General features: G+C 57.9%; 1 protein-coding gene across 2 annotated transcripts in view; it reads left to right on the top strand.

Annotated features, from left to right (window-relative positions):
- The window catches only part of AP2A2 (adaptor related protein complex 2 subunit alpha 2), a 66,162-nt gene extending 52,425 nt beyond the window's left edge, over positions 1–13,737 (top strand). For both annotated transcript variants that reach the window (XM_081239571.1, XM_081239570.1), the window contains exons 10-22: positions 266–403; positions 1,310–1,492; positions 2,072–2,169; positions 2,560–2,791; positions 2,902–3,075; positions 5,839–5,999; positions 8,591–8,673; positions 10,165–10,256; positions 10,930–11,051; positions 12,002–12,118; positions 12,207–12,276; positions 12,420–12,554; positions 13,315–13,737. In XM_081239571.1, coding sequence (XP_081095697.1) covers positions 266–403; positions 1,310–1,492; positions 2,072–2,169; positions 2,560–2,791; positions 2,902–3,075; positions 5,839–5,999; positions 8,591–8,673; positions 10,165–10,256; positions 10,930–11,051; positions 12,002–12,118; positions 12,207–12,276; positions 12,420–12,554; positions 13,315–13,392 — 1,683 coding nt within the window. In that variant the 3' untranslated portion in view covers positions 13,393–13,737. The remainder of the gene's footprint in view (positions 1–265; positions 404–1,309; positions 1,493–2,071; positions 2,170–2,559; positions 2,792–2,901; positions 3,076–5,838; positions 6,000–8,590; positions 8,674–10,164; positions 10,257–10,929; positions 11,052–12,001; positions 12,119–12,206; positions 12,277–12,419; positions 12,555–13,314) is intronic.
- The last annotated feature ends 1,606 nt before the right edge of the window (positions 13,738–15,343 follow it).

Raw genomic sequence — 15,343 nt, 5'->3', positions numbered from 1 at the left:
TGATCGTGATCTTGGCCGGTCCAGAGCCGCGGGGTCTGAGTGCCGGAGTGAGGGGGGCAGTGGGGTGGCAAGTGAGGGGTTCTTGGGCTCCTGGATTTGGGTGCTGAGTGGGGAGAGCTCCGAGTGAGCATTGGGACGGCGGGGAGGTGGTGGTGCCTGAGCCACCCAGCTCAGGACCGTGGGAGGGCAAGTGTCACAGCGGACTGCCACCGTCCCCTGCCCAGGCTCCTTTCATGTGGCTGTTGGCTCTGTGCTCGTTCCCCAGACGGAACGGGACGTGAGCGTGCGGCAGCGGGCCGTGGACCTCCTCTACGCCATGTGCGACCGCAGCAACGCCCAGCAGATCGTGGCCGAGATGCTGAGCTACTTGGAGACGGCCGACTACTCTATCCGAGAAGAGATTGTGAGTTCTGGCGGCCTCTGTGTCGTCACCCGCACTGATGCTTGTGTGTCTCAGCTGAAGTACTTCCTTACAGCCTTTGTTGAGAATCTACTACATACTGGATGAAAGAGTCCTTTGCTTTAGCTTTTTTATCAGCATTTTCTGTGGAGCCTTCCAGTCTTTCAGAATCACTTTGCAGAGGCCCTCCCCTCCTCCCCCTCCCCCTTCTGTGCCGAGGTCCTGGGAGGCAGGTGCTCAGCAAGGAGGGAGCAGGGCGTGCGTGGGGGGCGGGCGCGGCGGGGACACAGGCCGGCGTGGCAGTGAGGGGCCCCCAGCGCCCAGCTTTGGGGCCAGCTCTGGGCTTGAAGGACTCGAAGTCGAGGGTGGTGACGAGGTGGGTGTTCTGGAACGGTGCTCTGGGGTCGTTACGGAGGGTCGACTTGGAGGCCAGAGGGTGTGCAGAGCAGGTGGACGGGGGCTCTGGGGCGCGGTCAGGAGGTCACGCTGGGGAAGGTGGGCGTGAGGGCGGCAGCGCGGGGGGCCGGGCTCCAGGTTGGCGGCCGATGCTGCTCAGGGCAGGCTCGGTGCAGGAGGAGGCTGTACCCGGGGGAGGTGAATGGCCTGCTTTCCACAGCCCAGAGCAGGTGCCCTGGGGAGCTGGCGAGAAGGGCTGTTGGAGCAGGAGGCCCAGCAAGCGCGGGCGGCGCTTTGCCAGCAGGGCTGCCTGGGCTGCGGGCCGGGTGGACGGGGCGGGCGGGGCGCGCTGTGCCTCCCACAGCTGTGCCCGTCTCACCTGTTCTCCCTCGACACGTCCTTCCACGTCTGTTCCTGGAACCTTAGACTTACGGGCTCCTTTGAGAAGTGGGGGTCGCTTTGGTGTGGGTTCAGGCCCTTCTGAGGCCCTCCCTGAGTGGCCGTGCCCTGCAGGTGCTGAAGGTCGCCATCCTGGCGGAGAAGTATGCCGTGGACTACACGTGGTACGTGGACACCATCCTGAACCTGATCCGCATCGCCGGAGACTACGTGAGCGAGGAGGTGTGGTACCGCGTCATCCAGATCGTCATCAACCGGGACGACGTGCAGGGCTACGCCGCCAAGACGGTGTTTGAGGTGTGGCCCCGCCCCGCCCCTGCCAGCCTTCCCGCAGGCCAGGCTCCGGCACTGCTCCTGCCTCTGTTGGAGTCTCACTGCCCTCTCTCCGTGATTTCAACACGGCGACCCCGGGCGGGAGGCTCTCAGTCAGCGAGCGGCCTCCTGAGCAAGCTGACTGGGCTGGGGCCTCGGGCTGGCCTCTGTGTGTCTGAGAGCAAGCGTGGGGCCGCCACGGTGGGTTCGCGGTCTCCGTCGGTGAGGGCCGTGTGCCCCCACCCCTGCCCAGGGCCCAAGCGGCAGTTTTTGGGAGGAGCTCTCGTTCCAGGGGTGGGATCGGCCGTGGCCCTGCCCGTGGGGCTCCCCTGCTACCGATCCCTCTGCCGAAGTGGCCAGGAGAGAGGATGGGGCGGGGCGTGCATTCGGGAGGGGCTCAGGAGGCTGGGGGCTGCGGCCGCGTGCAGAGCAGGCTCCCCGGGAAGGCAGCCTGAGTCCACTCTCCCGGCTCGTCACGCGGCTCGGTGGCTTTCTCCGGAGGCCGAGCGCTACTGGTGCCTCCTCTGCCTGGGCACCAGTCTCACCACGCGTGCTCTTCCGTAGGCGCTGCAGGCCCCAGCGTGCCATGAGAACCTGGTCAAAGTCGGTGGCTACATCCTAGGGGAGTTTGGGAACTTGATAGCAGGAGACCCGAGATCCAGGTGAGTCACCCGGGGGCTGGGAGTCCCACGTCCAGTGCCGGGCCTGTGCCCACTGGTTCTCACCCGATGGCCTAGTAGAGGCCAGCTGATGTCCCGAGCTCCCCAGGACAGCCCGTGGCGAGGGCATGTCCACTCTGGTTGACTGTACAGAACATGGGGATTCTGGGGGGAAAGGAGGCGTGGCCGATGGCCAGCACTGTTCAGAGGGAGCCTGGACTCGGCCTGGAGCTGGAACGCGCAGGTTCTGGCTGAGTGTGGGCTCATCTCCCCGCATCACTCCACGCTCACTCCCCGTCCTGCGGGGACACACGGGAGTCAGGCTCAGGCGGGGTGGGCCAGGCAGGGCGTGAGGCGTGGAGGTGACGCTGTGCCCCATGTGTGCCCCCCCAGCCCCCTGACCCAGTTCCACCTGCTGCACTCCAAGTTCCACCTGTGCAGCGTCCCCACCAGGGCGCTCCTCCTGTCCACTTACATCAAGTTCGTGAACCTCTTCCCGGAGGTGAAGGGCACCATCCAGGACGTGCTGCGCAGTGACAGCCAGCTGAAGAACGCTGATGTGGAGCTGCAGCAGCGCGCCGTCGAGTACCTGCGGCTCAGCACTGTCGCCAGCACCGACATCCTGGTGCGCCACGCTGCTCTGTTCCCCTCCCCGCCTCGCCTTGGCTGCCCTTTCTGGGGGCCGGAGGCCATGGGGCTTTGTGCTGCACTGACCTAGGGCTCCTTTCCCCCCAGGCGACTGTCCTGGAGGAGATGCCTCCGTTTCCAGAACGTGAGTCTTCTATCCTGGCCAAGCTCAAGAAGAAGAAGGGCCCCAGCACGGTGACCGACCTGGAGGAGGCCAAGCGGGAGAGGAGCGCCGACGTCAACGGGGGCCCCGAGCCCGCCCCGGCCAGCACCAGCACTGCGGTGGGTCCCCTCCTGAGGGCCGTACCCTGCGTGAGCTCCTGGGGCACCTGCTCCCCGAGATCCGTGACCCTGGACTGTTGTCGTTGGGGGGCAGGCTGACCCAGACGCCTGTGTCTGTCAGCCAGACTGTGTCTGTCGGATGGTTGTCTGGGGTCCGCGGTCAGCTCCCACGTCTCCCCTCGGCTTTGGATTTAGAAGACGTGGTCACCCGTCTCTTGCACGACTGCCGTATAGTCCTGCGCCCCTCGCTGGTTTCCAGCAGACCTGCCTCCTGCTGTCCTCAGAGGTTTTTCACTAGTGAGCGCGTTAGCGCGAGCGTCCTGTTCACGCACGATGCCCTGAGAACATGTCCTTTGACGTTCGTCGGGGAAAATGCCGTTTTGAGAGTTGTGTTTCCTCTCTCGGCTCACTGGAGGGAGCCCAGGGAGCAGGTGCGTTAGCCCTGCTGGGCAGCAGCCCCCGCGGCCCTGCGAGCGGCTCCCGAGGACCTTGGGCTTTATGCTTGGCCCGTCGGGAGGCAGCCGGGAGAGCTGTGTCTCCCCTCCAGGACGCCGGTCCAGCGCCGTGGACGGTGCTGCTTACCCTGTCCGGCGGCCTCTGTGAGGGCGGGCCCCACCAGTGGCGTGTGCCCGCGTGTGGACAGCCCGGGGCCCGGGTGGTTTGCTCATCCAGAGCGTGCTCGTATCCGAGTCCTGGTGCTCCTTCGGGGGCCGCTTGCCTGGCTCCATATCTCCTTGTGTGCCCCGGGGCCTCGGGCCCACCGTGAGGCCTGTGCTCAGACCTGGCCTGGCCCTTGACTTGGGGCCCCGTCACAGTCAGGACCTCTCACTTGAGCCCTGATGCCTTCTCTCCAGGGGCGCCCTTCGTGGCCCTGTGGATGTGAGTTCCCGTTTGTCCTCATGACTCATGGAGCTGGGGCAGGGGTAAGGCCTTGATGGGACTGGGGAGTTGAGGCAGAAGCAGCAGGACAGAAAAGAGGCTGGGGTCGCTCCTGGCTGGGATTCTCCTGGTGTCTTCTTTCTCCTGTCTTCAAACTCAGAAGGGAGGCCCCGCCTCAAAGTGGCGTTGAGATGTCTGGATTTTACAAGAAAACCTGTGATGCCTTTTACTTTGTGTGATATTGGCCAGAATGCCTTTTATTTAGGGTTGCAGGTCATGCCAGGAGGTGATTTTCTTTGTGGCCTTCCTGGGAGCTCAGCTCAGCTGTGGCTTCGGGGTGCTTGTCTGTGCGCCTTGAGGGTGGGTGTCTGGAGGCTGCCAGTTGTCCTGGGGCTTTGGGTTGGCGGAGGAGCCCAGAGCCGCCCTGCGCCCTATGGTGTTCAGCGCTTTGAGCAGGTGTCACCTGTGCAGAGCTGGGTGTCAGGCCGGCTCCTGGGGGAGGGTCTCCTCAAGTCCTGAGAAGAGGGGGAGGCGGCGAAGCGGTGGGGGGTCCCAGTGCTGCAGGGTAGAGCCCTGGGGAGGGAGCAGGCGTCTTAGCGGGGCCTCCTGAAAGAGCAGCCTTGCTTTTGTCTGTCTGTGTTTGACTTAATGGGACAGAAGAGTTTTCCTACTTTAAAAAGCGTTTTCACTGTTCTTTGGGAACCAGTGGAGACATTGTGCAGTAGGTGGCAGAGGTGCAGTGACCTCGTCAGGCTGTGGGTTCTGTGGCCCAGACAGAGGCCTCTCTCACGTCACCCACAGCAGGCTTGGGGCCCCCTGGGAGCAGCTCCTAACCTTGGGTGGCCAAGCTCCCGAAGATGGCCTCGCTGGCAGGAGGCTATTGTGAGGGGCTGTGTGTGCGGGAGTGTCGTCCCAGGTGCAGGGCCAAGAGCCCCCGTGGCCGTTTCATCGACTCCCCCCCGGCGGCGCAGAAGCTTCTGAGGAAGCTCGACAGCTCCTCTGGGGACCCCTCCCCTTCTCCTGGGGAGCCCGGCCTGGCCTGTCGGCTCTACCCAGGAGCCCCTTTCACCTGGAGCTGCCCACTTCCGGGCCGCTTCCGGCCGCAGGGTGGGCCTGGCACGCTGCCTGCCCTGGAGCCCCAGGAAGGAGGGCCCGGCACGCGGAGCGGAGCTCTCAGCCGGCTCAGGCCCACGTCCTCCCTGCGGGACGGGACACGTGTTCTGTAGCGCCTCTTGTCTCAGCGGGGAATCCATACAGAAAATCCTCTGCCTACACGTGTAATTTTTTAGAAATTCAGTGCAGTGCTCTAAATATAAAAGGGAAATAAGTAGTTATTTATGCTAACGTAATGATTCCCACGTGTACGTCCTCAGCATGGCCTGAGGGTGGACTGGCCAGTGCCCAGGGTGGTGGGTGCATCCACACTCCTGAGAAAGAAGGGGCGTTGGCCTCCTTTGGCTCTCGGCGTGGCTGCCAGCGTGGCTGCGTTCCTGGAAAGACGAGTGAGTGCGCAGTAAAAAGCAGCTATTTAGGCTCAACATTGTAAATCAACTATACTTCAATAAAAATAAAAAAAAAGACAAAACAAAACAACGAAAAAAACAATATTTTAAAAAAAAAACCCTGTTCTGCAGGCATTTTGTCTGCTTTTTCTCTGTAACAAAATAGAACATAGAAATGATTAGGGATGCACCCTAATAAGCTACTTGCTTTTACTTCTTTCATCTTTCCAGACTTTTTTAGGTGGTTGACAGTGACGTGCACAGTCTTCTCTCTGAAACCAGACCCTTCTTTTCGGGGTGTGGGTGGGGTTCAGGCCCTTGTGCTTGCCTGGCGTGGTGCCCAGAAGGGTCTGCGCTGACCTTCTCCTTCCCTGTCTTCCAGTCCACGCCTTCTCCGTCAGCAGACCTCCTGGGGCTGGGGGCTGCGCCCCCCGTCCCCACGGGACCTCCACCCTCCTCCGGCGGGCTGCTCGTGGATGTTTTCTCAGACTCACCCTCCGCGGTTGCTCCCCTGGCTCCCGGCTCCGAGGACAACTTCGCCAGGTAGTCTGCCTCCTGCGTCCCGAGGACAGGGGCTCCCCGCGCCCGGCCAGGCCTGCACCCTGGCCACCCAGGGAGGGAGGAGGCTCAGGCTCTGGGCAGGTGAGGGAGTGGTGGGCGCCCTGCGTGCTGTCTGCGCCCGTGGGCTGCGCCTGCCCTGCAGGACGCTTGCACTCTGCTCTCCGTGCTATGCCCCTGGGCTCTCTAATCACGCCCCGTGTCTGCCCTCCAGGAGCCTATCTTTTTTTTGAAGAAACGCTCTTCAGTTCACAGTCACTGCTTTGTCCTGTGGGGTCTGCTTCCAAGGCCCGCTTCCTGCTCCTCCGCTGACCTGTTCCGTCCTTGTCACCTCTGTCTGACTGGTGTCCCGATGTTCACACCCCTGCTATGGGCCAGCAGAGTCCTGCGTGCGGTCGACTTGGCCCCGTTCTCCCACTTTCAAGGCGAAATCCCAGGCTGCTCTTGCCCGCGCTTCGCTGCGCGGATCCTGTCCCTTTTCCCTGCTTGCTGTCTGTCCCTCTGTCTCTGCTGATCTAGATCCAGCCAGGAGGTGGGGGGCTCCCCCTCCGAGAGGAGGGTGGGTGTGAGTTCTGTTGTCTCCAAGGAGCGGCTGCTTGTCCTTGGTCTCTGTGACCACGGAAGAGTTCTTGTGGTTTTCTAGTCTCTCCAGTCTCTCTCTGTTCACCCCGCGCGCTGATTGGTTATCTCCTGTTGCTTGTCGGAAACGACTGGGGAAAGGCAGGTTTGCTGTGCCACTAGTTGTCTGTCTCTGGCTGAAAACAGACTCTCTTTTTTTTAAACTGAGGTATAGTTAGTTGGTTTACAACATCATATTAGTGTCAGGTGTACAACGTAGGGACTCAACTTTTTTAGGTTATATTCCGTTTAAAGTTATTACAAAATAGTGGCTGTATTTCCCTGTGCTGTACGATATATCCTTGTGGTTATCTATCTATGCGTAGCAGTTTGTACCTCTTACTCCTGTACCCTGTCTTCCCTCTCCCCCCTTCTCCCTGCTGGTAACCACTAGTGTGTTCTCTGTATCTGTGAGTCTGTTTCTGTTTTGTTATATTCATTCATTTTTCAGATTCTGCATGTGAATGGCAGCACACAGTATTTGTCTTTCTCTGTCTGACTTATTGCACTTCGCCTGACGCCCTCCAAGTCCATTCATGTTGCAAATGACAGAATTTCATTTTTGTATTGGCCGAGTATGTGTGTGTGTGTGTGTGTGTGTATGTGTGTGTGTGTGTGTGTATTCCATCGTATATTATACCACATCTTTATCCACTCATACACTGACGGACACTTAGGTTGCTTCCATATCTTCACTTTTGTAAATAATGCTGCTGTGAATATTGGGGTGCGTGTATCTTTTCAAATTAGTGTTTTCATTCTCCTTGAATATACCCAGGACTGGAATTGCTGGATCGTGCGGTAGCTGTATTTTTAGTTTTTTGAGGAACCTCCATACTGTTTTCCAGTGTTAGCACCAATTTACATCCCCACCAGCAGCGTGCAGGGGCTCCCTTTTCTCCGCGTTCTCATCAGCGTTTGTTGTATGTGGTCTTTGTGATGACGGCTGTTCTGACAGGCGTGAGGTGTTGTCTCTTTGTGGTTTTGACCCCCGTTTCCCTGATGATCAGTGATGTTGAGAGTCATTCCATGTGCCTGTTGGCATCTGTATGTCTTCTTTGGAAAAATGTCTCTTCAGGTCTTCTGCCCGTTTTTTAATTGGGTCATTTGGTTTTTTGATATTGGGTTGTATGAGCTGTTTATATGTTTTGGAAATTAACCTCTTATTGGTCTTACCATGTGCAACTATTTTCTCCCATTCGGTAGGTTGTGTTTTTGTTTTGTTGATGATTTTCCTTTGCTGTGCAAAAGCTTTTAAGTTTCATTAGATCTCGTTTATCTTTGCATTTGTTTCCTTTGCCTTAGGAGCAGATCCAAGAAAACATTTGCTACGGTTTATGTCAGAGAGTGTTCTGCCTGTGTTCTCTTCTAGGAGTTTTATGGTTCAGGTCTTACATTTAGGTCTTTAATCCAGTTTGAGTTTATTTTTGTATGTAGTGTGAGGTGTTCTAGTTTCATGCTTTTCCATGTAGCTGTCCAGTTTTCCCAGCACCAGGGGAAGGGAGAGAGGAGAAAGGACAGGAGGGGCAGGGAGGGCCGCCTGGGTGTGGGCGTGGCTTGCGGACAGCCCCGGTGGAGGCCGTTTAGAGGCCAGCGCCGCGTGTCAGGTGACCGAGCCTGTGGGCTGACCTGAACAAACGTGTGTGCTTTTGCTGCGGTGCCCGTGTCCTGAGTCAGTGGGAGCTGTTCATGGTTGAGCAGCACCTTCATGGAAAGCAGACGACCTGCTCCTGTGGTCATTCCTTGGTTGTGCCGTGTCACCCTCTCAGCTTACCTCCCATCTCTGGTGGGCGCTTTTAATGGTGTTCGTTGGAATATTTGCTGCTTTTCCCTTCTCTCATGTCCCAGAGAGGTTTTTCTGGTCTCCGTGTTCTTTAAACCCTTTTTCAAAACTGATTTTGGTATTTTCGGTGGGTGGCTGGCTTTGAGTGACTCACATGCTGTCCCTTGTCCCCCAGGTTTGTCTGTAAAAATAATGGTGTGTTGTTTGAAAACCAGCTTCTTCAGATTGGACTGAAGTCTGAGTTTCGGCAGAATTTAGGTACGTGTTTTACTTTACTTAATGAAAACTTCTCTTAGAAGTTATGAGGAGAAAGTATTTCCAAATCACATATCTCAGAAGGGTCTAGTTTCTAGAATATACAGAGGACTCCAAATCAACAAGAGAAAACCCAGTTAAAAAATGGGCAGAAGTCTCAGACATTTCCTAAGGAAGACATTCAGATGTCCAAAAGAGCATGAAAAGGTGCCCAGCGTCACTAATAGTCTGAGAAATGCAATCAGACCCATCGAGGTACCACCTCACACGCATCAGCACGGCTGTGATAAAAAACAAAACAAGGGTTGGCGAGGACGTAGAGAAATTGGAAGCTTGTGCGCTGGGGGCGGGGGTGTGTTTGCTTCTGTGGCAAACAGTCTGGGGGTTTCTTAAAAAACTGAAAATAGAACTCCCATATATATGACCTAGCAATCCCACTTCTGGGATTGAAAAGAATTGAAAGGAAAGCAGGGACTGGAACAGGTACTCACATGCCCACGTTCACAGTCACCAAAAGGTGGAGGCAACCCAAATGTCCATCCATTTGAGTGGATACACAAAATGTGGTTTAAACACACAGTGGAACATTACTCAGCCTTAAAAAGGAAGGAACTTGTGACACAGGCTATACAGGGTGAACCCTGAGGACATTACGCTCAGTGAAATAATACAGTCACAGAAGGACAAATCCTGTCTGATTCCACCCACATGAGGTCCCTGGAGGAGTCACATCCACAGAGACAGAAAAGTAGACGGTGGGGTCCAGGGCTGGGGGAGGGGAGAGGGTGAGTGTTTCATGGGGACAGAGTGTCCATTTGGGAAGACGGAACGTTCTGGGGATGATGGTGGGGAAGGTAACACGACCATGTGAATGTGCTTCGTGCCCCGCCCTGTGCACCTAGAGATGGCTGAGATGGTAAATTGCAGGGTATATACTGTATGTTTTACCACATTTTTGAAAAGCTTTCTGTTCCCCCCAGCCCCCCAAAATTATGCCCACTGACTACTGGGGCTGCTGCCGAGGGGCCCTGTGGGCTGCTGGCCCCGCCTCCCTCTTGGCACCATCGTGGAGACTTGTCTGCGGAAACGAGTGGAGGGTGGGAAGGCAGCACGTCTGCCCCGCAGGACCCCTCAGACTCTTTCTCACTGAGGACGGACGGAGGTGTTCGTTTCTCATTGGATGAAGGGGTTAGACTCTGGGCCACAGTGGCGTCACGCGGGAGCCGTGGTGTTTCTTAGGCTGTGGGGGAGGCATGCCCACCTGTGCGTCCTCTTCAGGAGGTTTGAAGTTCACGTTCCATTCTGAATTCTGAGGGCGTAAAGACGTTCACAGAGGTCTGTGTGGCGGTTTCTGGTGTGCTGGCTCCGAGCCCCCCAAGTGCTGCGGCCAAGGGCTCGGGGCGTCACTTGTGTGGGCCGGGGGCTCAGGTTTCCTCCGTGCAGCTCAGGAGGCTGTGGTGTGTTGTGGGAACAAGCTACTTTGCTTCCTTCTAGGCCGGATGTTCATATTCTACGGTAATAAGACGTCCACGCAGTTCCTGAGCTTCACTCCGACGCTCATCTGCTCGGATGACCTCCAGGCCAATATCCTTGGTTCCGGTGCCCCTAGGCCCCTGGCAGAGGCGGGTGGAGGACAGACTAGGAGGACGTTTCCGGGTGCTGTTACTGCAGCCTCGGGGTACCTTCCCACACTCAGGTTGCTCGTCTCAACGCTGGTGAAGACATGCAGGCCTGTTCCGGCCTCCATATCCGCTGGGGCTCTGGTCTCCTTGGGGAGTCTCCCAGGGAGCTGCTGCTCCCTGGGCAGAGCGAGTGATGGGCCCCCCGGGACGAGCTGCGACCGGAGACAGTCCCATAGAAACGGCAGAACTGGGACGTGAGCTTCTCAAGCCCGTCAGCCTTGCCATCCAGGTGTCTTGTTCCCATGAGGATGGGCCACCCGGGTAAAGTGAGGGAGAAGGAGGCCCAGCTTGACCACCAAGGATGCCGCCTTCCCTGGAAAAGCCGTGTGAAGCAGGAACCTCCTTACTACAGGCCAGATCTATTTTTATTTTAAGATAAACACGTTTTAAACGTGGACCGTTAAAGCTAAATGTTTACGGATAGTCATTAAAAACACACGTATGGCAGGTTTTGTCCGAGGTCAGGATGTGAGCTCCGACTCGTGCCGGGCCCCTTCTGGAGCCTCTCTGACCTCGGGGCTCACTGGGCTCAGCCCACGTTCCCAGCATCGCCACAGCTTCCTTGACACATGCACATCTGAGCCTGCAGACCAAGCCCGTGGACCCCACCGTGGACGGGGGCGCGCAGGTGCAGCAGGCCGTCAACATAGAGTGCGTGTCCGACTTCACCGAGGCGCCCGTCCTCAACATCCAGTTCAGGTGGGAGCCCTGGCCAGGCAGCAGCCGCTCTTGCTGGGCGCGGGGGTGTCAGGCTGGGCGGGCACGCGGCTGTGACGTGGGCCCTCTGCGTCCTTCCTTCAGAGGGTGTGGTGAGGACCGAGGGGTGACCTGCTGTGCACACTCCGGCGTCTGCTACAGAGGGTGTGGGAAGTGGGGGAGGGAAAGGGTGCCCGGGGTCTGGGACGCTGGGTGGGCGGGGCCTCCCTCCCAAGGCCCGGAGCTTTCCGGCGAGAGACCGCGGGCCTGTCCCGCTGCGGGCGCTGCCCAGCCTGCTGCTCTGGAGGCCGGCTGCAGGGTGCCGGGCCCGCCAGGGCCTCGGCTGGTGTGTGAGCGCCCACGTGTTGTACTCTGAGCGTACGCGCCGGTTTGACTCTTTTTTGTGACGTGTCTGTGTTGCTTCTCGGCTCGTTCCTGCCATCTTTCAGTGACTGCGGTAGAGTGTGCATACCAGCCTTCCCTGTTGGGTATTCGTGAGGTTAAATTTTGAAAAAGCACCTTTCCAAATATGGAGTATACAGAGACCTGCAGATGGTGTACTTTGTAAAATTTAGGGAAATAGACGTGCAGAATTTTTGTTTCATTCCGTAGGCACACCGTTTTCTTTTAGTCTTTTCATGGAAAAAAGAAAAAAACCCACACGATTTAAACGTGAAGTTGTAGGACGTGGACTGCTGGGGAATGGGAAGAGGTGGCACCTGTCCCCAGCGGTGCGACCAGCCCGGCAGCCTCGGCCGGGGGTGGCGGGGGCATGTTCCCCGACGTCCTCGGCCATCGATGACGGTGCGCTGTAGGTGGACCAGCCTCCCTGGAGCCCTGGGCTGCCCTTCCAGATCTCTCCGCCCCGCCTTTTGCACGCGGCCCCTCTGTGCCCTGGAGGTGGCACACTCGGGACGTGGACTCTTCCCAGCGTGCCTCTGTGTTGCTCACAGGTACGGGGGAACCTTTCAGAATGTGTCTGTGAAGCTGCCTATCACACTCAACAAGTTTTTCCAGCCCACGGAAATGGCTTCTCAGGATTTCTTCCAGCGCTGGAAGCAGCTGAGCAAGTGAGTGGCACCCTGTTCCCCTGGGTGGGCGGGAGGCCTTGGCTCTGGCTCAGCTGATGGCACTCGTGCTGGCCTCTGTTTCCCACAGTCCCCAGCAGGAAGTGCAGAATATCTTCAAGGCGAAGCATCCAATGGACACAGAGATCACCAAAGCCAAGGTAAAGGTCTTGCTGTGGATGTTCCCAGGGTCGGGACACGACCGGAGCCCTCGGAGGAGGCTGGCGGCTTCTCCCCTCGGAGAACCCTCCACCTCTGCTGGCGCCGATGCAAGGGGTCCTGTTTCTCCTGGTTCTTCCCACAGATTATTGGCTTTGGTTCTGCGCTCCTAGAGGAAGTCGATCCTAATCCTGCAAACTTTGTGGGAGCCGGTATCATACACACCAAAACCACCCAGATTGGATGCTTACTGCGTTTGGAGCCGAATTTGCAAGCCCAGGTCAAGCCCCTCGAGGGAATCGCTGAATACGCTTACTTTTTTTTTTTTTTACTGTGGTGTAATTCACACACAGATATGCAGATAGATCCCAGATGTGGTGGTTTGATATGTTTCGACAGATGTGTACACCTGTGTAACCACCACCACCCGTTGGTGCGTGTAGCATTTCCATCGCACCAGGAAGTTCTCTGGCACGCCCGCATCAGCCCCGGCCTCCCTAGGAGGCAGCGCCGTGTGGCCCAGCATGGGGCCCGCCTGGCCTCGGGCTCCAGCAGTCACCGTGTTGCTGCTGTGTCCACAGTGGTCCTCATGGAGCACGTGGCCCTCCTTTGCGGGGAGGTGCCACGCTGGTTTGCCCAGCCCTCCTGTCGATGCACATCAGGCTGCCCCTGTTTCAGGAGGCATTGAATAGGGCTGCTGCAGACATCTGGACATGCCTTTGTGTGGATGTGTTTTCATTTCACGGGGGGAACACTGAGGGTGGGACTGCCGGCTCATGGGGTCTGGGCACGGTCAGTGTTGCTGCCCTGACAGCCCACCAGCTGCGCATGAAGGTTCCAGCTGGTCCACATGCACACGAGCACTTGCTATTGTCAAACTTTTATTTTTGCCACTGAGAGCGTGTTCGATGCTTGAGTCTGTCAACAGTGGCACCTCCAGGGAAGGGCTGAGCAGGGGGCCTTGAGGGGCCGCTGGGCAGGGCTGGCCCCGCAGTGTCTGCCCTGGCACCGCCACTGACCTGCTGTGTCCTCTGTTTCAGATGTACCGACTCACGCTGCGGACGAGTAGAGAAACCGTCTCTCAGAGATTGTGTGAATTGCTTTCGGAACAGTTTTAATCAACAAGGACAGAGGGTCAGGCTCCTGTGTCTGCGTTTTTCTTCATCTCCACTGTCGTCTTCGTTGTCGTGCTGCAAGTCCATGCCCTGTCTAGTGTCGCAGCCCCGGGCGCCTCCCAGCCCTGCTTCTCTGGCCTCGTCCCTTGTGGGGATGGATGGGGAGCCTGTGTGCCGCTGAGGAAGAAAAGGCTCAGCCTGGACCCAGCCGTCCTGCCAAGTCAGGAGGAGAGGGGCGTGGATCCCGGGATCAACTCTTATAGAAATCAAGACAGTTCTGTGGTTAAGTCTACAAATTAAAGGGAATTTAGCAGTTTGAATGAAAATGGAAAGTTTTTTGAAATTTTATCAAGATGCCAGTGCTGTTTTATTGATAGTTCATCTCTGATGCTCTGAGAGGAGAGGCGGCATTCTGTCTGCCACGGGAATAGATCTTGGTTACTTGGATGGGAGATGGGGAGGTGGCCCAAGGGCTGATGGGTATGTCCACATGGGGCCCAAGCGCCGACCTCGGCCAGGGTGAGAGCACAGTGCCTGGGGGCTTGCTGGGGCCGGATTCTGAATCTAGAAGTTAGACAGGATTGTGTTCTCAATGACGATCAACAAAAACATGTATCCTGGCTAGATTTAATTCTATTTTCCTTTTTCCCAGCACTGTGTTCTTAAAGCGAGATTTGTAAAGCCATCTGACTGAGACCTTAAGTGTGCAGTGCTTGGGGGGTGGGTTTCCTGGTGGCTCTGGAGGGTGTGTACCTAACCTCATACATCTTTGGGTTTCAAATGAGTGCACTGTCACCACAGTGGCCCAGGACTGGTTCCTGATTGTGATGGCAGGGTTTGTTGTGGGCCAACAGAGATTTCTGGAAGGTGAGCTGGTCTCTTCCCTGTGCAGCGGCCTAAATGTGCCGGGGTCATGATTGCAGGGCAGGGTGCTGTGGACCTTGGCCTGTGCAGTGGGAGGAGGGAGGCCTGCGAGTGGTCAGGAAGCAGCAGAGTGGGGATGGGCTGGCACCTGTCCCCCCAACCCCTCCGTGCGTGCGGCTCTCATGTGCCGTCCCCTGCGCCTCGAGATGCCGAGGCAAGGCCTGTGTCCTGTTAGCGGCAGATGTGCCAGGTGGGCGGCAGGCACAGGCTGCAGGTTTGTCCTCGACAGACACGTCTGCTTTCGGCACTGAGGGGCCCAGGAACGGCTGGGGCCCTTGTTGGTTACCCTGGTTTTCCAGCAGGGACCGGGTTCCCTGCCGTACGATGGGGAGAACCACGTGGGGCAGGGGAACACAGTGGCCCTGTGCCGTGGTGCGGGTCGCGGGGAGGCAGCTTCTGGGAGTCGCCATGTGGGTCCTGGGGCCCCCCACACTGCGGACACCCCACTCAAGGTTCCCACACCCACCACCCGGTGCAGCCCCTGCAGCGCGCAGTTGGGGAGGCTGAGGCTTTGCGTGTGTGGCGGCATGGCCGCTGGTGGCACTGCTGTGCACTGCAGATGGATGACGTGGCCGTCGTGCTTTTGTTCAAGGTGCTGGACGGTACGCGGTGCTTGGGCTCCAGTGTTTGGACTGCCAGCTCGGGGCTGGTTTCTTATGTCAGCCGACGCCCTCCCTGTACCCACCATTCTGGGTGAGCATCCATCAGCAAAGAAGAACAAATGCTGGGGTGGCGATTGGAACGTGTGTGGTCTTTGGAGGGAAAGGCACCTGGCATACGGCTCAAGGTCCTGTCCTGTGGGGCTGCGTGGGGCGCTGAGAACCGGTGACGCGGGCCCGTTGTCCGGAACCTGTTCCCCAGTCACGGGGGTGGAAGCTGAGGTGTGTCGAGGTGACGTACCTTTTGCTCTGCACTTGGGTTCAGGACGTGGGCTGAGCCTGTGGGACTCATCGTGCTGGGGCCTGCATGCAGCCTGGCCTTGGCTCCCCCCACTCCGTGGTGTGTATTGGGGGCCTGCCTTCTGGAGGCC

The sequence above is a fragment of the Mesoplodon bidens genome (genome assembly GCF_964165515.1).
Source record: "Mesoplodon bidens genome assembly, chromosome: 7".
In the NCBI taxonomy this organism is placed as follows: domain Eukaryota; kingdom Metazoa; phylum Chordata; class Mammalia; order Artiodactyla; family Ziphiidae; genus Mesoplodon; species Mesoplodon bidens.
Note: the sequence above shows the minus strand (reverse complement) of the source record. Positions and strands in the feature narration are given on the sequence as shown.